Genomic DNA, 19,564 nt, shown 5'->3' with positions numbered 1-19,564 from the left:
CAAGATTGCGTCATGACATTCTTCGGTAATCCTGGCAACAAATCTTCTTTCTTCCGCGACCTTCATCAGCACACGAACTGGCGCGATCTTTTCAAAAGATGCATAGAATTGTTCTATTATTTCCTTAGGAAAAGTCTCAATCCTTACATGGAACCGAACGTAAAATAAATACAACCATTCTTGCTTTCGTCCAACCATTTTTGCACTTCCTACAATAAACTTTTTTAAAACAAGTAATTTACGATAAATTATCCTAATTTATGGCAATAAATATTTTTATACATCTAACATCACGGAATAAGCAAATCTTAGATTGTTTCTCCCAAAAATAAATATATTTAAAAAAAGAGAGACAGATCATTAAATAATGAAATTTGCAATAAAGCAATATAATTATTTTTTGTGTTATCATAATGTTATGCGCATATTTATATACGATTTATTGAAAGAAAAAGATTTTGTTTTTAATAAAAATTTGTGACAGAGAAAATACAAAATAGCTCATTTGTTATCAAATGCACAGATCATGTAAAATATTACATTTAATAAAATAAGATACATATTGTATATCTTATCTTTTAAATACGTTATTTTTGAACATAAAATTTCTTTTTCTTTCTCCTAATTTTCCTAGAATAATTTTACATTATATTTACTTGAACTTTCAGTTTCAAATTTTCTTTGTGAAATAATTATTTTATTTATAGATACTTTTTATTCTTTACTGGCTTTGAATGAAAAAATGGAGTAGATAGAATTGCATTAATAATAAAAAAATCTCATTAGATCAATTATGCGCAGAAAGAACTAACATGCGTTATACGAATAATTTGCGAAGAAATCAATTTTTATTTTAATTACCGGCGGCAATGGGTCGTCGTTCTTGAGATGCACACCGCCGACCTCGATTACATTAGTGGTCATTGGCCTAATTCCGTGTAACGAGTGATGAGTATTGACCAGGTACAAAGCTATGTCACGGTACAAGTCCTTGATGTGTGATACATCTATATCAAAGTGCTTTTTCATGAATTCCAATTGTGAATTCGCCTGATATGTATTTGTGCTGAGATGTAGTTTGATAAAATAACGTTTGCCACTCGTTGCGTGAAACTCATGCGTTGGGTGTATGTCGAGAACAAGCTTGGAATGTAAGCGAGATTAAAGTGGATTGCCGGACACCTCGTTGAGCCAATCGTGAAAAACGCTAGCCACCGTAGCGACTATGGAACATTGAGATGACGGCCAAAGGCCAGGTAGCACGGTGTCATAAACGACTGTAAATCAAAACATTGCAATTTATCGATCGATTAATTATTCACAATCATCTCGCAGTCACACTCGCCAAGTCATGAGTTGAATTATACTATTAATAATCGAGTGTAATTCAACTGATGCAACATGATGAAATGTGTCATTCGTTTAGGGGGGGGGGGGGGGAGAAGACAAAGTCCCATTATGGCACGCTGCTACTCAAAATAATGAGATAAATAGATGTAACGAACAACATTGTAAAATGGCAAAAACAAAGATATAAACGTTATATTATATATTAATTATACCATGAGATATATAGCTGAATAATTCTCTCGATACACAAAGATACTGTATTTAAGACGCGTTCACATAATAATCCTGTCCATAAATCTTGTCCTGTCAAATATACAATGATATTTCGGGATTCAAAAGTCCTTAATGTCGCTAATGACTCAAATCATTAACGTATGATATAATTTTTGCAATAGAATTTATCAAATTTTTCATGTAATTACGCGAATACAAATTGAAAAATATAAATGATAGCTTGTTGAGTATTATGTATTGAATAATTAATTAATATAATTTATCACACTTTCATAAATTATATGCAACCTCTTTTCATTGAAATATTTATTTTAAATAGCAAATAAAATATTTATTATTTGAATGATGCAACATGCACTCATAATCACGGTTTATATTTCAATGTATATCGTGTTCTTATGTCATATTCTAAAATTTTTTTTTAAGATTCATTGTTACATAAATGTGTCATAAAACTTTCAATTCGTGAATTGTGTTAGTTAATGAACTCAGACGCCGAAAGACTACCGTATGACTGTAAACCACACGCAAAAAGTGCACAGTGATAAGACAATTTCTGATAATGATCTCAAGTTATCTTGCAATCGTAAATTTTGGTATAACTTAATTTGGTACTCTGATGTAGTACTATTCATTAGTAAGAGACACTTGAATTAATGGTTTAATCAGTGACCTTTAAATTATTGTTATTATTAATATTATTGTTATTGTAATTATTGTCACCATTGTCATCATCATTATTATTATTATTATTATAGAGATAATGAGACAAAATTTTGTCTGCCAAAGGTTGTTCTCTTGTTTATATATCTTGTTTATATATCTAAATTTAATGAAATAATTATTTAGTCCAGGTTTAAATAAAGTCTTGAGTAAACGATTACTTGATTAAATTTAACTTTTTTCTCTCATTCTCCATGCGTGACAAAAATGCTGCTATTCTGGATGTTTGTTGCTATATAATGTATGTAGTGTCTGTTGTTCTAATAATTTACTGATTTTAAATTGTAATTATCTTCTTCTTTCCGATGATTAGTATTTTTTAAATAATAATGATATTATTCTTTCTTAAATATGTTTGCGATTAAAAAAATGTGAATATTTTTAGCGTAAGAATTAAATAAAAAAGCACAAGGAAAACGTTGAAAATATACATAATGTTATGAGATACATCTCATCACAATATATAAAGTGTTTTATGATTTTTATCAAGTCATATTTAAATAAAATTCTTTTAATAAGTGGAAGTATTAATTGTTTATTAATAAAAATATCAAACAATTTTTGCATCTTAAAGAATAAAAATAAAAGTTCTTTGTGAATTAAACTTTTGATGCAAGTCATTAATGGGATTTTACTCTATTCATTTAATGTCAAGCAAGTTTTACTGAAAATATTAAAGTATTTAAGAATTTTACAACTGCAAAGAGCAAAATAATCTGACATTGAAATGAAAAGCACAAAATCTTGGAAAATTATCAGAAAAGTTTTAATACAGATTTGACCGGTTCAAGAGATAGCATTCTATAAAAATACGTAATTTTAAATAATAAAAATTTTTTTATTCATACAAGAGTGAATAAACATGCACATATTCGAAAGCATTCTTAATAATCATACCTCCGTAATAACTATGTCATAAGGAGGATTCTGCGGCGGGTTCTTGATCAGTTCTTGTATCTTCGGGTGATCCATCAGTTGACAAACTTTTATCCCTACTGTATAAGCAAATGATCGAATCAACATCATGCTGACTGCTATGTCTTTGAATGCCGTTGCGGTGAGATTGTTCATACAGGCGGCATACTACCCGCCAAACTGATATCCGTATAATTGGGTATCGGCTTCTTTTGCGGAAAATGTGTGACTACGTCAACTTGGTGGCCACGTTTCGCTAAGCCTTTCATCAATTCTTCTTGCATAATCCAGTGACTTTTACCGTTATACGGAAATATTCCGAGAATGCGATAACCATCAACAACTTGATCGCAGATCAGAATCGCGAAAAGAATCGATAGTAGCTTCATGTTGATTTGATAGTCCACTGCTTCTGCGTTTAATACTTATTATATCCAACTTATTTGACTTATATAACTTTGATTCATGTAAGAAGTAGCTAGCCAATTGCTAATTGTAAAGATAAATTGCACTATTTCTGAAATACATCAATCAATGTTACAAATAAAATGACACATCATTTTTTTGTAGAGATAAAATTTCATAGATTGCATTTAAAATAATATCTGGAATATTATAATCTGAACGATAGATTAACCCTTTGCGTTCGAGTATCGGCAAATAACCGCCCAAGCCTTTTTACCCTTGCGGACGCGTGTCGGCATATAGCCGCCCAATTGAGTTTACAGCTGCGGAGACGTATTATGAAGCGGCTCGCGTACGTCTATCTTTCTGAACGATAACATACGCGTGGTAGTATATATAGTAGACTAAAGAGTTAAGTTTTCTGCGCTCGTCGGGCGACTCCGACCGCAAAGGTTTAATAATGCATTGTGACTAAAATTTTCACTTGATTGTGTATACGAAATGATAACATTGGTGATAAGTATGATAATGTATAGTAATGTATGGTAATGTAAGTCATTCTTGTCTATCGTATTCTGCTTACTTTGTTATTATAAAACTCATAGAATATTCAAAGCTACACTTCTTTTTACTTTAAAATTGTCTTTTAGTTTTTTTATGGACGAAGTTGATTGATAATATCCGGAATTGTCACTTTGTTTTTCAACTTGTATTTCGTATTTTACAAATTGCTATCAGTATGAATTCCGGAAAATTTTTTATCACGATATAATCAAAGAAATTTGCGAATAAAGTTTATATACATTTAGTAATTCTTTAAGATAAATTTTTCTACCGTAATATAAATAAGAGATTCTTGAAACACAAGTAAGTTTTGTGTTTGAATTTTTCATGTGTACATGAATGTTGTTTTATTTTTTTTTCAAAATCTTCTTTTCAAAATTATCAATTTTGGGACAAAGAACCATATAATAAATTAATCAGAAGAAACTCAAATTCACTTACTGTTCGATAACACAATAATTGTTTTTTAAATTGCATTAATTAAAAGAAGCAATCTAATGCTATTCAATATGTCGCTCATTTTCTGACACACACATTACAAAGAGTTTCACAACTGTAATGACAGTGGTGAACACGGACTGTTTTCTCGTCAGAAAAGATAAATCATAATGAAAGGAGTGATGGTAATGATATATCCGATATTCCATGTGTAATGGACTTTAATCATCTAGCGCAATCTATCTCATAACGAGAATTTTGCGAAATATCGGAGTACAGTCTTCATTTCATTTCTTATCTAACATTCTTGATAATTTTTGTTCAATAAATTTATTCATACATTATTTGTATATGGACAATTTCCAAAATTTATACTTTAAATAAAAACTAAATAACACAAATTATATGTAATAATTAACAAAATGTCCAATTCTTACAATTTAAATTTTTATAAAATAGTCCTTTCGAAATATTAATTTATGATTTTAATTTTATTGATCATAATAAAGAAGCTATTATCATTAAATAATAATCACCCATTTAATCACGTAGAGTAATCGTAGAATAAGGTAAAAAATAAAATAATACACACTTGTACAGTACGTGTCGCAATGTTTTTTCACTTGTTCTTCTTCAATTTAATCGCTGCGCTGTCTTTCCTTGCGGGCAATCCAAATAAAAGATTCTTCAATTTTCGTAGAACAAACAGCACGATACAAAGTGCTATAATAATCACGGCAACTATAAAGGCATAAACGTCGAGTAAGTTTAGTTGCCACCAATAGAGATCAATCGCTGGTGATTGAAGCACATTTCCATGTTTCCCGATGTACTCTATCCAAAATATGGACGTGTTCAAGGCGCTCATCGGTCGATCGACAAACAGTTTTGAAAGTCTCTGTACATTTTTACTGAAAGATGCAAGAAAGAGAAAGGCACTTATTATATATCGATATAGCAAGATCGATGTTGCTAAAAGCAATTATGGCAGGAAACTCGAAATCGTGCAATCGTACAATATTTGTTGGACGCATTTCAAAGATTTCGATTTATCGCGAGATTTCGCTTTAATCTCGAAAAAAATGCACGATTTATATAATTAATGAATTTATTTTTCATATAAATTTCTCATCTTTTCCTTCTTGTTCTACCGAGTTGTAGTGTTTGTCCTTCAACACAAGACGTATTTCATATGGATACGAATGAAACGAGAATTTTAAGGCACGTATCGATTGACTAGAATTCATTCGCGATATGCATTCAAGAATTGAGAAAGCTTTGTCACATTAGAAAGCACACGTTCTACTTATTTCTTATTATATGCAATAGATTACGGATTAATATGCATCATTTAATAAAATTAAACTCTAAGTAAACTGTCTCTTCTTAAATATAATTATTTTATTTTTGAAAAAAAAACCAATAATAAACCAACAGCAATAAAATTATCAAGCAAAATGCTAAAATAATTGATTAAACAAAGATTAATAATAAATAAAGTGAAATATAATAAATAAAAAAATGAAAAAGTAAACGAAATTAAAAAATATAAAAATATATATGAGAAAATTTAATTATATATGTAAATATGTAATCAAAGCTTTATATATATGTATGTATTCATTATAATATATATAATAATTACATAAAAATAATATTTTGTGCAACTTTTGAAATATCAGTTATCTAGTTAACGAGAAATACTTTTCGTGTTTGCGGTTTTTACATGATCAATGTTATCATTTCATTAATTTTGATTGAATACGATTATGATTGATAGATAATTTGCTTAAGGTCTGACGTTTATAGTACTTTGAGCACTTACTAATAAGAAGGATCCTTTAAGATTTTATTTAATGCGGAAGTTAATTTCTCCTCGGTAACATCATATATTGATTCAAAGGCGACAGCCACCTTCTTGTTGACGTAATTTTGAATATTGATGCGCTGATCACCGAAAAGAGGAATGCCTATCATAGGAACTCCACAATATATCGATTCTTGTGTTCCTAAGCCGCCGCCGTGCGTAATGAAACCACGTGTATTTTTATGTTCTGTGGAATATATAATTTTTTTCATTTACATTGCAAAATGATAATGATTGGATGCGTTCAACAACAAATGCACAGCGCGTAAAACTAACAATGTAAATTTTAATTTAAAAAGTCAAAGAATCTTTTCATATAAGTAAATAAAAGTAAAAGGGACTTATTACCGACTTATCGATTTTTTTAAAACTTCTTATTTTCCAAAAACATATATTGTATGTAATTTCGATTATTTAAATATTTCAGAATTTGATTTGATTGTATGTAACTCTTTTCCATAAATATTAATTTTCAAAATCCTTTTCTTAGAACATGATAAATATATTTTATCTTTTAATTGAGTATTTTTCATCTAATATTAATGATTAAAACTTTGCAATGTTTTTCTATATTTGTGTGTTAAAAACTCTTATAAATGTATTAGAAAAGTGAATTATAAATTACAAAATTTTTATTACAAAAAAATTTGATCGGAAAAAAATTTTTTTAGTGAGATTGCTCAATTTTTATGTAAATGAATTATAGTGTGCAAACACCGTGAATTTTTATCGCGAGTGACTCCAATGATAAGAAGACTAAGAAACAAATATAATTTGTTATAGTAATCCAGTAATAATTGATCTAGCAATAATTATTTACTTAGAACGGAGATCTGCGGAAACCAAGATTGCGTCATGACATTCTTCGGTAATCCTGGCAACAAATCTTCTTTCTTCGCGACCTTCATCAGCACACGAACTGGCGCGATCTTCTCGAAAGATGCATAGAATTGTTCTGTTATTTCCTTCGGAAAAGTTTCAATCCTTACCATGGAACCGAACGTAAAATAAATACAACCATTCTTGCTTTCGTCCAACCATTTTTGCACTTCCTACAATAAACTTTTTTAAAACAAATAGTTTAGGATAAATTATCCTAATATTATAAGCATATAATATTTTTATACATATATCACGGAATAAGCAAATCTTTAGATTGTTGCTTCCAAAAATGAAATATACTTAAAAAAAAGAGGACAGATCATTAAATAATGAAATTTGCAATGAAGCAATATAATTATTTTTTGTGTTTATCATAATGGTTATGCGCATATTTATATACGATTATTGAAAGAAAAAGATTTCGTTTTTAATAAAAATTCATGACAGAGAAAATACAAAATAGCTCATTCGTTATCACAATGCACAGATCATGTAAAATATTACATTTAATAAAAAATAAGATATATATGTATATTTTGTTATTTAAATACGCTATTTTTGAACATAAAATTTCTTTTTCTTTCTCCTAATTTTCCTAGAATAATTTTACATTATATTTACTTGAACTTTCCATTTCAAATTTTCTTTGTGAAATAATTATTTTATTTATAGATACTTTTTTATTCTTTACTGGCTTTGAATGAAAAAATGGAGTAGATAGAATTGCATTAATAATAAAAAAATTTCATCAGATCTCATTATGCGCAGAAAGAACTAACATGCGTTATAGGAATAATTTGCGAAGAAATCAATTTTTATTTTATTATACCGGCGGCAATGGATCGTCGTCCTTGAGATGCACACCGCCGACTTCGATTACATTAGTGGTCATTGGCCTAATTCCGTGTAACGAGTGATGAGTATTGACCAGGTACAAAGCTATGTCGCGGTACAAGTCCTTTATGTGTGACACATCTATATCAAAGTGCTTTTTCACGAATTCCAATTGTGAATTCGTTTCATAATGTACTTGTGCTGAGAAGTAGTTTGATAAAATAACGTTTGCCACTCGTTGCGTGAAACTCATGCGTTGGGTGTATGTCGAGAGCAAGCTTGGAATGTAAGCGAGATTAAATGGATTGCCGGACACCTCGTTGAGCCAATCGTGAAAAATACTAGCCACCGTAGCGACTATGGGAACATTGAGATGACGGCCAAAGGCCAGGTAGCACGGTGTCGCAAACAACTGTAAATCAAAACATTGCAATTTATCGATCGATTAATTATTCACAATCATCTCGCAGTCACACTCGCCAAGTCATCAGTTGAATTATACTATTAATAATCGAGTGTAACTCAATTGATGCAACATGATGAAATGTGCCATTCGGATAGGGGGGTGGGGGGAACAAAGTCCCATTATGGCACGCTGCTACTCAAAATAATGAGATAAATAGATGTAACTAACAACATTGTAAAATGGCAAAAACAAAGATATAAACGTTATATTATATATTAATTATACCATGAGATATATAACTGAATAATTCTCTCGATACACAAAGATACTGTATTTAAGACGCGTTCACATAATAATCCTGTCCATAAATCTTGTCCTGTCAAATATACAATGATATTTCGGGATTCAAATGTCCTTGTCGCTAATGACTAAAATCATTAACGTATGATATAATTTTTGCAATAAAATTTATCAAATTTCCGCATGTAATTACGCGAATACAAATTGAAAAATATAAATGATAGCTTGTTGAGTATTATGTATTGAATAATTAATTAATATAATTTATCACACTTTCATAAATTATATGCAACCTCTTTTCATTGAAATATTTATTTTAAATAGCAAATAAAATATTTATTATTTGAATGATGCAACATGCACTCATAATCACGGTTATATTTTAATGTATATCGTGTTCTTATTTCATATTCTAAAATTTTTTTTAAGATTAATTTTACATAAATGTGTCATAAATTCTAAAATTTTTTTAAGATTCATTGTTACATAAATGTGTTAACTTTCAATTCGTGAATTGTGTTAGTTAATGAACTCAGACGCCGAAAAACCACCGTATGACTGTAAAACCACACGCAAAAAGTGCACAGTCATAAGACAATTTCTGATAATGATCTAAAGTTATTTTGCAATCGTCAATTTTGGTATAACTTAATTTGGTACTTTGATGTAGTACTATTCATTAGTAAGAGACACTTGAATTAATGGTTTAATCAGTGACCTTTAAATTATTGTTATTATTAATATTATTGTTATTGTCATTATTGTCACTATTGTCATCATTATTATTATTATTATAAAAATAGAGACAAAATTGAGACAAAATATTGTCTGCCAAAGGTTGTTTCTCTTGTTTATATATATCTAGATTTAGTGAAATAATTATTTAGTCCAGGCTTAAATAAAGTCTTGAGTAAACGATTACTTGATTAAATTTAACTTTTTTCTCTCATTCTCCATGCGTGACAAAAATGCTGCTATTCTGGATTGTTTGTTGCTATATAATGTATGTAGTGTCTGTTGTTCTCATAATTTACTGATTTTAAATTGTAATTATCTTCTTCTTTCCGATGATTAGCATTTTTTAATAATAATGATATTATTCTTTCTTAAATATGTTTGCGATTAAAAAAATGTGAATATTTTTAGCGTAAAAATTAAATAGAAAAGCACAAGGAAAACGTTGGACATATTCATAATATGAAACACATCTCATCACAATATATAAAGTGTTTTATGATTTTTATCAAGTCATATTTAAATAAAATTCTTTTAATAAGTGGGAGGATTAATTGTTTATTAATAAAAATATCAAACAATTTTTGCATTTTAAAGAATAAAAATAAAAGTTCTTTGCGAATTAAACTTTTGATGCAAGTCATTAATGGGATTTTACTCTATTCATTTAATGTCAAGCAAGTTTTACTGAAAATATTAAAGTATTTAAGAATTTTACAACTGCAAAGAGCAAAATAATCTGACATTGAAATGAAAAGCACAAAATCTTGGAAAATTATCAGAAAAGTTTTAATACAGATTTGACCGGTTCAAGAGATAGCATTCTATAAAAATACGTAATTTTAAATAATAAAAATTTTTTTATTCATACAAGAGTGAATAAACATGCACATATTCGAAAGCATTCTTAATAATCATACCTCCGTAATAACTATGTCATAAGGAGGATTCTGCGGCGGGTTCTTGATCAGTTCTTGTATCTTCGGGTGATCCATCAGTTGACAAACTTTTATCCCGGCTGTATAAGCAAATGATCCAATCAATATCATGCTGACTGCTATGTCTTTGACTGTCGTTGCGGTGAAATTGTTCATAACAGGCGGCATACTACCCGCCAAACTGATATCCGTATAATTGGGTATCGGCTTCTTTTGCGGAAAATGTGTGACTACGTCAACTTGATGGCCACGTTTCGCTAAGCCTTTCATCAATTCTTCTTGCATAATCCAGTGACTTTTACCGTTATACGGAAATATTCCGAGAATGCGATAACCATCAACAACTTGATCGCAGATCAGAATCGCGAAAAGAATCGATAGTAGCTTCATGTTGATTTGATAGTCACTGCTTCTGCGTTTAATACTTATTATATCCAACTTATTTGACTTATATAACTTTGATTCATGTAAGAAGTAGCTAGCCAATTGCTAATTGTAAAGATAAATTGCACTATTTCTGAAATACATCAATCAATGTTACAAATAAAATGACACATCATTTTTTTGTAGAGATAAAATTTCATAGATTGCATTTAAAATAATATCTGGAATATTATAATCTGAACGATAGATTAACCCTTTGCGTTCGAGTATCGGCAAATAACCGCCCAAGCCTTTTTACCCTTGCGGACGCGTGTCGGCATATAGCCGCCCAATTGAGTTTACAGCTGCGGAGACGTATTATGAAGCGGCTCGCGTACGTCTATCTTTCTGAACGATAACATACGCGTGGTAGTATATATAGTAGACTAAAGAGTTAAGTTTTCTGCGCTCGTCGGGCGACTCCGACCGCAAAGGTTTAATAATGCATTGTGACTAAAATTTTCACTTGATTGTGTATACGAAATGATAACATTGGTGATAAGTATGATAATGTATAGTAATGTATGGTAATGTAAGTCATTCTTGTCTATCGTATTCTGCTTACTTTGTTATTATAAAACTCATAGAATATTCAAAGCTACACTTCTTTTTACTTTAAAATTGTCTTTTAGTTTTTTTATGGACGAAGTTGATTGATAATATCCGGAATTGTCACTTTGTTTTTCAACTTGTATTTCGTATTTTACAAATTGCTATCAGTATGAATTCCGGAAAATTTTTTATCACGATATAATCAAAGAAATTTGCGAATAAAGTTTATATACATTTAGTAATTCTTTAAGATAAATTTTTCTACCGTAATATAAATAAGAAATTCTTGAAACACAAGTAAGTTTTGTGTTTGAATTTTTCATATGTACATGAATGTTGTTTTATTTTTTTTTCAAAATCTTCTTTTCAAAATTATCAATTTTGGGGACAAAGAACCATATAATAAATTAATCAGAAGAAACTCAAAATCACTTACTGTTCGATAACACAATAATTGTTTTTTAAATTGCATTAATTAAAAGAAGCAATCTAATGCTATTCAATATCGCTCATTTTCAGACACACACATTACAAAGAGTTTCACAACTGTAATGACAGTGGCGAACACTGATTGTTTTCTAGAAAAGATAAATCATAATGAAAGGAATGATGGTAATGATATATCCGATATTCCATGCGTAATGGACTTTAATCTTCTAGCGCAATCTATCTCATAACGAGAACTTTGCGAAATATCGGAGTACAGTCTTCATTTCATTTCTTATCTAACATTCTTGATAATTTTTGTTCAATAAATTTATTCATACATTATTTGTATATGGACAATTTTCAAAATTTATAATTTAAATAAAAACTAAATAACACAAATTATATGTAATAATTAACAAAATATCCAATTCTTACAATTTAAATTTTTATAAAATGGTCCTTTCGAAATATTAATTTATGATTTTAATTTTATTCATCATAATAAAAAAGCTATTATCATTAAATAATAATCACCCATTTAATCACGTAGAGTAATCGTAGAATAAGATAAAAAAATAAAATAATACACACTTGTACAGTTCGTGTCGCAATATTTTTTCACTTGTTCTTCTTCAATTTAATCGCTGCGCTGTCTTTCCTTGCAGGCGATCCAAATAAAAAATTCTTCAATTTTCGTAGAACAAACAGCACTATACAAAGTGCTATAATAATCACGGCAACTATAAAGGCATAAACGTCGAGTAAGTTCAATTGCCACCAATAGAGATCAATCGCTGGTGATTGAAGCACATTTCCATGTTTTCCGATGTACTCTATCCAAAATATGGACGTGTTCAAGGCGCTCATCGGTCGATCGACAAACAGTTTTGAAAGTCTCTGTACATTTTCACTGAAAGGTGCAAGAAAGAGAAAGGCACTCATTATATATCGATATAGCAAGATCGATGTTGCTAAAAGCAATTATGGCAGGAAACTCGAAATCGTGCAATCGTACAATATTTGTTGGTCGCATTTCAAAGATTTCGATTTATCGCGAGATTTCGCTTTAATCTCGAAAAAATGCACGATTCATATAATTAATGAATTTATTTTTCAAATAAATTTCTCATCTTTTATCCTTCTTGTTCTACCGAGTTGTAGTGTTTGTTCTTCAACACAAGACGTATTTCATAAGGATACGAATGAAACGAGAATTTTAAGGCACGTATCGGTTGACTAGAATTCCCTCGCGATATGCATTCAAGAATTGAGAAAGCTTTGTCACATTAGAAACACACACGTTCTACTTGTTCCTCATTATATGCAATAGATTACGGATCGATATGCATCAACTAATAAAATTAAACTCTAGGTAAACTGTCTCTCCTTAAATAAATTTATTTTATCCTTAAAAAAAAACCAATGATAAACCGCAATAAAATTATCAAACAAAATGCTAAAATAATTGATTAAACAAAGATTAATAATAAATAAAGTGAAATATAATAAATAAAAAAATGAAAAAGTAAACGAAATTAAAAAATATATATGAGAAAAATTAATTATATATGTAAATGTGTAATCAAAGCTTTATATACAAGGTGTCCCGAAACTCATAATCAATCTTTCAAAGACAGATTCCTGGGATCATCTGAAGACGATTTTTCCTCAACGAAAATGTCGAGGCACTAATAATTTTCGAATTATAAGTGATTGGAAATAAGGGGTTTTTCGTAAACTAAACTTTGCAGAAATAAAATATTAACAAAACCACATTCTTCGATTAATTTTAAATAGAGTTTACTTTAGTTGAGTTTTAATTTAAGGCTTAATTGCAAAGATATATGATGATAAAAATCGAGAACATGCAAAAAGTGATGGCCTTCATCGACATTTTCGCTGAGGAAAAATCGTCTCCAAATGATCCCAGAAATCTGTCTTCGAAAGATTGATTATGAGTTTTGGGACACCCTGTATATGTATGTATCATTATAATATATTTAATAATTACATAAAAATAATATTTTGTGCAACTTTTGAAATATCAGATATCTAGTTACCGAGAAATACTTTTCGTGTTTGCGGTTTTTACATGATGAATGTTATCATTTCATTAATTTCGATTGAATACGATTATAATTGACAGATAATTTGCTTAAGGTCTGACGTTTATAGTACTTTGAGCACTTACTAATAAGAGGGATCCCTTAAGATTTTATTTAATGCCGAAGTTAATTTCTCCTCCGTAACATCATATATTGATTCAAAGGCGACAGCCACCTTCTTGTTGACGTAATTTTGAATATTGATGTGTTGATCGCCAAAAAGAGGAATACCTATCATAGGAACTCCACAATATATCGATTCTTGTGTTCCTAAGCCGCCGCCGTGCGTAATGAAACCACGTGTGTGTTTATGTTCTGTGGAATATATAATTTTTTTCATTTACATTGCAAAATGATAATGATTGGATGCGTTCAACAACAAATGCACAGCGCGTAAAACTAACAATGTAAATTTTAATTTAAAAAGTCAAAGAATCTTTTCATATAAGTAAATAAAGGGATTTATTACCGATTTATCGACTTTTTTAAAACTTCTTATTTTCCAAAAAACATATATTGTATGTAATTTCGATTATTTAAATATTTCAGAATTTGATTTGATTGTAACTCTTTTCCATAAATATTAATTTTCAAAATCCTTTTCTTAGAATATGATAAATATATTTTATCTTTTAATTCAGTATTTTTCATCTAATATTAATGATTAAAACTTTGCAATGTTTTTCTATTTTTTTTTTATTAAAAACTCTTATAAATGTATTAGAAAAGTGAGTTATAAATTACAAAATTTTTATTACGAAAAAATTTGATCGGAAAATAATTTTTTTGTGAGATTGCTCAATTTTTATGCAAATGAATTATAGTGTGCAAAAACCGTGAATTTTTATCGCGAGTGACTCCAATGATAACTAAGAAACAAATATAATTTATTATTGTAATCTAGTAATAATTGATCTAGCAATAATTATTTACTTAGAACAGAGATCTGCGGAAACCAAGATTGCGTCATGACATTCTTCGGTAATCCTGGCAACAAATCTTCTTTCTTCGCGACCTTCATCAGCACACGAACTGGCGCGATCTTTTCGAAAGATGCATAGAATTGTTCTATTATTTCCTTAGGAAAAGTCTCAATCCTTACCATGGAACCGAACGTAAAATAAATACAACCATTCTTGCTTTCGTCCAACCATTTTTGCACTTCCTACAATAAACTTTTTTAAAACAAGTAGTTTACGATAAATTATCCTAATATTATGGCATATAATATTTTTATACATCTAACATCACGGAATGAGCAAATCTTTAGATTGTTGCTCCCAAAAATAAAATATATTTAAAAAAAGAGGATGAAAAAATGGAGTAGATAGAATTGCATTAATAATAAAAAAATTTCATTAGATCTCATTATGCGCAAAAGAACTAACATGCGTTACACGAATAATTTGCGAATAAATCAATTTTTATTTTAATATACCGGCGGTAATGGGTCGTCGTCCTTGAGATGCACACCGCCGACTTCGATTACATTAGTGGTCATTGGCCTAATTCCGTGTAACGAGTGATGAGTATTGACCAGATACAAAGCTATGTCGCGGTACAAGTCCTTGATGTGTGGTACATCTATATCAAAGTGCTTTTTCACGAATTCCAATTGTGAATTCGTCTGATAGTGTATTTGTGCTGAGATGTAGTTTGATAAAATAACGTTTGCCACTCGTTGCGTGAAACTCATGCGTTGGGTGTATGTCGAGAAAAAGCTTGGAATGTAAGCAAGATTAAGTGGATTGCCGGACACCTCGTTGAGCCAATCGTGAAAAACGCTAGCCACCGTAGCGACTATTGGAACATTGAGATGACGGCCAAAGGCCAGGTAGCACGGTGCCATGAACAACTGTAAAAAATTGAAACACATTGCAATTTATCAATCGATTAATTATTCACAAACATCTCGCAGTTACACTCGCCAAGTCATGTGTTCCGCGATCAGAAGACACGCGATTCTGCATCCATTTAGCAATGTAATTCATAATGCAGCTCGTGTAGTTGAATTATACTATTAATAATCGTGTGTAATTCAACTGATGCAACATGATGAAATGTGCCATTCGTTTGGGGGGGGGGGGGGAGAAACAAAGTCCCATTATGGCACGCTGCTACTCAAAATAATGAGATAAATAGATGTAACGAACAACATTGTAAAATGACAAAAACAAAGATATAAACGTTATATTACATATTAATTGTACCATGAGATATATAACTGAATAATTATCTCAATACACAAAGATTCTGTGTATTTAAGACGCATTCACATAATAATCCTGTCCATAATTCTTGTCCTGTCAAATATACAATGATATTTCTGGATTTAAATGTCCTTGTCGCTAATAATTAAAATCATCAACGTATGATATAATTTTTGCAATAGAATTTATCTAATTTTATTATTATTATAGAGATAATGAGACAAAATTTTGTCTGCCAAAGGTTGTTTCTCTTGTTTATATATATCTAGATTTAGTGAAATAATTATTTAGTCCAGGCTTAAATAAAGTCTTGAGTAAACGATTACTTGATTAGATTTAACTTTTTTTCTTTCATTCTTCATGCGTGATAAAAATCCTGCTATTCTGGATTGTTTGCTACAATTCTGTTGTTCTAATAATTTACTGATTTTAAATTGTAATTATCTTCTTCTTTCCAATGATTAGTATTTTTTAATAATAATGATATTATTCTTTCTTAAATATTTTTGCGATTAAAAGAATGTGAATATTTTTAGCGTAAGAATTAAATAAAAAAGCACAAGGAATACGTTGGACATATTCATAATGTTATTAAATACATCTCATCACAATATATAAAGTATTTCATCAAGTTTTATCAAGATTTTTATCAAGTCATATTTAAATAAAATTCTTTTAATAAGTGGAAGGATTAATTGTTTATTAATAAAAATATTAAACAATTTATGCATCTTAAAGAATCAAGAAAAAAAGTTCTTTGCGAATTAAACTTTTGATGCGAGTCATTAATGGGATTTTACTCTGTTCATTTAATGTCAGGCAAGTTTTACTGATAGAATGTTAGTTATAAAAATATTAAAGTATTTAAGAATTTTAGAACTGCAAAGAGCAAAATAATCTGACATCGAAACGAAAAGCACAAAATCTTGGAAAATTATTAGAAAAATTTTAATACAGATTTGACCTGTTCAAGAGATAGCATTCTATAAAAATATGTAATTTTAAATAATAAAAATTTTCTTATTCATGCAAGAGTGAATAAACATGCACATATTCGAAAGCATTCTTAATAGTCATACCTCCGTAATAACTATGTCATAAGGAGGATTCTGCGGCGGGTTCCTGATCAGTTCTTGTATCTTCGGGTGATCCATCAGTTGACAAACTTCTATCCCCGTTGTATGAACTAATGATCCAATCGATATGACGCTGACTGCTTTGATTCTCGTTGCGGTCATATTATTCATAATAGACGGCAAACTACCCGCCAAACTGATATCCGTATAATTGGATATTGGCTTCTTTTGCGGAAAATGTGTGACCACGTCAACTTGATGGCCGCGTTTCGCTAAGCCTTTCATCAATTCCTCTTGCATGATCCAGTGACTTTTACCGTTTAACGGAAATATTCCGAGGATGCGGTAAGCATCAACAACTTGATCGCAGATCAAAATCGCGAAAAGAATCGATAGTAGCTTCATGTTGATTTGATAGTCACTGCTTCTGCGTTTAATACTTATTATATCTAACTTATATAACTTTGATTCATGTAAGAAGTAGCTAGCCAATTGCCAATTGTAAAGATAAATTGCACTATCTCTGAAATATATCAATCAATGTTACAAATAAAATGACACATCATTTTTTGTAGAGATAAAATTTCATAGATTGCATTTAAAATAATATCTTGAATATTATAATCTGAACGATAAATTAATAATACATTGCGACTAAAATTTCCACTTGATTGTGCATACGAAATGATAACATTGGTGATAAGTATGATAATATATAGTAATGTATGGTAATGTAAGTCATTCTTGTCTATCGTATTTTGCTTATTTTGTTGTTATAAAACTCATAGATTATTCAAAGCTACACTTCTTTTTACTTTAAAATTGTCTTTTAGTTTTTTTATGGACGAAGTTGATCGATAATATCCGGAATAGTCACTTCGTCCTTCAAGTTGTATTTCACAAGTTGCTATCAGTATGAATTCCGGAAAATTTTTTATCACGATATAATCAAAGAAATTTGCGAATAAAGTTTATATACATTTATTAATTCTTTAAGATAAATTTTTCTACCGTAATATAAATAAGAGATTCTTGTAACGCAAGTAAGTTTTGTGTTTGAATTTTTCATGTGTACATGAATGTTGTTTTATTTTTTTTTTCAAAATCCTCTTTTCAAAATTATCAATTTTGGGGACAAAGAACCATATAATAAATTAATCAGAAGAAACTCAAAATCACTTACTGTTCGATAACACAATAATTGTTTTTTAAATTGCATTAATTGAAAGAAGCAATCTAATACTAATCAATATGTCGCTCATTTTCAGACACACACATCACAGAGAGTTTCACAACTGTACTGACAGTCGTGAACACTGATTGTTTTCTCGTCAGAAAAGATAAATCATAATGAAAGGAGTGGTGGTAATGATATATCCGATGTTCCATGCGAACTTTAATCTTCTGGCGCAATCTATCTCATAACGAGGACTTTACGAAATATCGGAGTACAGTCTTCATTTCATTTCTTATCTAACATTCTTGATAATTTATGTTTAATAAATTTATTCATACATTATTTCTTTATGGACTTTTTCCAAAATTTATAAAAACTAAATAACACAAATTATATGTAATAATTAGCAAATGGTCAAATTCTTACAATTAAAATTTTTTAAAAATAGTCTTTTCGAACTATTAATTTATGATTTTAATTTTGTTCAACATAATAAAAAAACTATTATTCATTAAATAATAATCAACATTAAATAATAATCACCCATTTAATCACGTAGAGTGATCGTAGAATAAGGTAAAAAAATAAAATAATACACACTTGTACAGTTCGTGTCGCAATGTTTCTTCACTTGTTCTTCTTGAATTTAATCGCTGCGCTGTCTTTCCTTGCAGGCGATCCAAATAAAAAATTTGGTTTAACCAATGTCCAGTGGATAAAACTAATTTGTAAATTTTTAAATTTAAAACCTAAAAGAATCTTTTCATATAAATAAATAAAAGATCGACTGTTTTAAAACTTCCTCTATTTTTCAAAAAACATTATATGTAATTTCAATTATTTAAATATTTCAGAATTGGATTTGATAGTATGTATTCTTAAATATTAATTTTCAAAATCCTTTTTCTAGAACATGCTAAAAATATTTTACCTTTTAACTGAGTAATTTTCATTTAATATTAGTGATTAGAAGTTTGCAATCTCTTTCTCTTTTTTTATTA

At 29.4% G+C, this 19,564-nt stretch overlaps 3 protein-coding genes and 1 pseudogene across 9 annotated transcripts in view; 1 reads left to right on the top strand and 3 right to left on the bottom strand.

Moving 5' to 3' along the window:
* The window catches only part of LOC112637371, an 8,594-nt pseudogene extending 4,976 nt beyond the window's left edge, over positions 1-3,618 (bottom strand).
* Positions 1-19,564, top strand: part of LOC105251306 (calcitonin gene-related peptide type 1 receptor) — a 175,859-nt gene that overhangs the window by 43,974 nt on the left and 112,321 nt on the right. The gene's annotated exons all lie outside the window — the stretch shown is intronic.
* LOC105251290 (UDP-glucuronosyltransferase 1-3-like) lies at positions 5,126-11,611 on the bottom strand. The gene is made up of 6 exons (XM_025406912.1): positions 11,274-11,611; positions 10,574-11,108; positions 8,208-8,624; positions 7,317-7,548; positions 6,455-6,683; positions 5,126-5,540 (listed from the first exon to the last, which is right to left on the bottom strand). Exons 2-6 carry the CDS (start codon positions 10,979-10,981, stop codon positions 5,249-5,251), a joined length of 1,578 nt encoding a protein of 525 aa, XP_025262697.1. The 5' UTR covers positions 10,982-11,108; positions 11,274-11,611; the 3' UTR covers positions 5,126-5,248.
* LOC112637370 (UDP-glucuronosyltransferase 2A3-like) lies at positions 12,471-18,733 on the bottom strand. Of its 2 annotated transcripts, XM_025406913.1 has the most exons (6): positions 18,570-18,733; positions 17,390-17,909; positions 15,539-15,955; positions 15,034-15,265; positions 14,187-14,415; positions 12,614-12,905 (listed from the first exon to the last, which is right to left on the bottom strand). In XM_025406913.1, the coding sequence occupies exons 2-6, from the start codon at positions 17,789-17,791 to the stop codon at positions 12,614-12,616; spliced, it is 1,572 nt and encodes a 523-aa protein (XP_025262698.1). In that variant the 5' UTR covers positions 17,792-17,909; positions 18,570-18,733. The 2 variants fall into 2 exon arrangements, with proteins under 2 accessions (XP_025262700.1, XP_025262698.1); XM_025406915.1 differs by lacking the exon at positions 18,570-18,733 and having other exon boundaries at positions 12,471-12,905; positions 17,390-17,791.

This window comes from Camponotus floridanus, unplaced genomic scaffold (assembly GCF_003227725.1).
Source record: "Camponotus floridanus strain SB8 unplaced genomic scaffold, Cflo_v7.5 scaffold16, whole genome shotgun sequence".
Lineage (NCBI taxonomy): Eukaryota > Metazoa > Arthropoda > Insecta > Hymenoptera > Formicidae > Camponotus > Camponotus floridanus.
This window is presented reverse-complemented; position numbering and strand designations above follow the sequence as displayed.

What these genes read in the sequence shown, in the direction of transcription:
- LOC105251290 (XM_025406912.1), bottom strand. Translation starts at nt 10,981, where the DNA reads ATGAAGCTACTATCGATTCTTTTCGCGATTCTGATCTGCGATCAAGTT. An exon ending in ACGACGATCCATTGCCGCCG is followed by an intron (nt 7,549 to 8,207) that starts GTATAATAAAAT and finishes AGTTTATTGTAG; the next exon opens with GAAGTGCAAAAATGGTTGGA. An exon ending in TTAAAGGATCCTTCTTATTA is followed by an intron (nt 5,541 to 6,454) that starts GTAAGTGCTCAA and finishes TGCATCTTTCAG; the next exon opens with TAAAAATGTACAGAGACTTT.
- LOC112637370 (XM_025406913.1), bottom strand. Translation starts at nt 17,791, where the DNA reads ATGAAGCTACTATCGATTCTTTTCGCGATTTTGATCTGCGATCAAGTT. An exon ending in ATGACATAGTTATTACGGAG is followed by an intron (nt 15,956 to 17,389) that starts GTATGACTATTA and finishes AATTTTTTACAG; the next exon opens with TTGTTCATGGCACCGTGCTA. An exon ending in TCCGCAGATCTCTGTTCTAA is followed by an intron (nt 14,416 to 15,033) that starts GTAAATAATTAT and finishes TATATTCCACAG; the next exon opens with AACATAAACACACACGTGGT.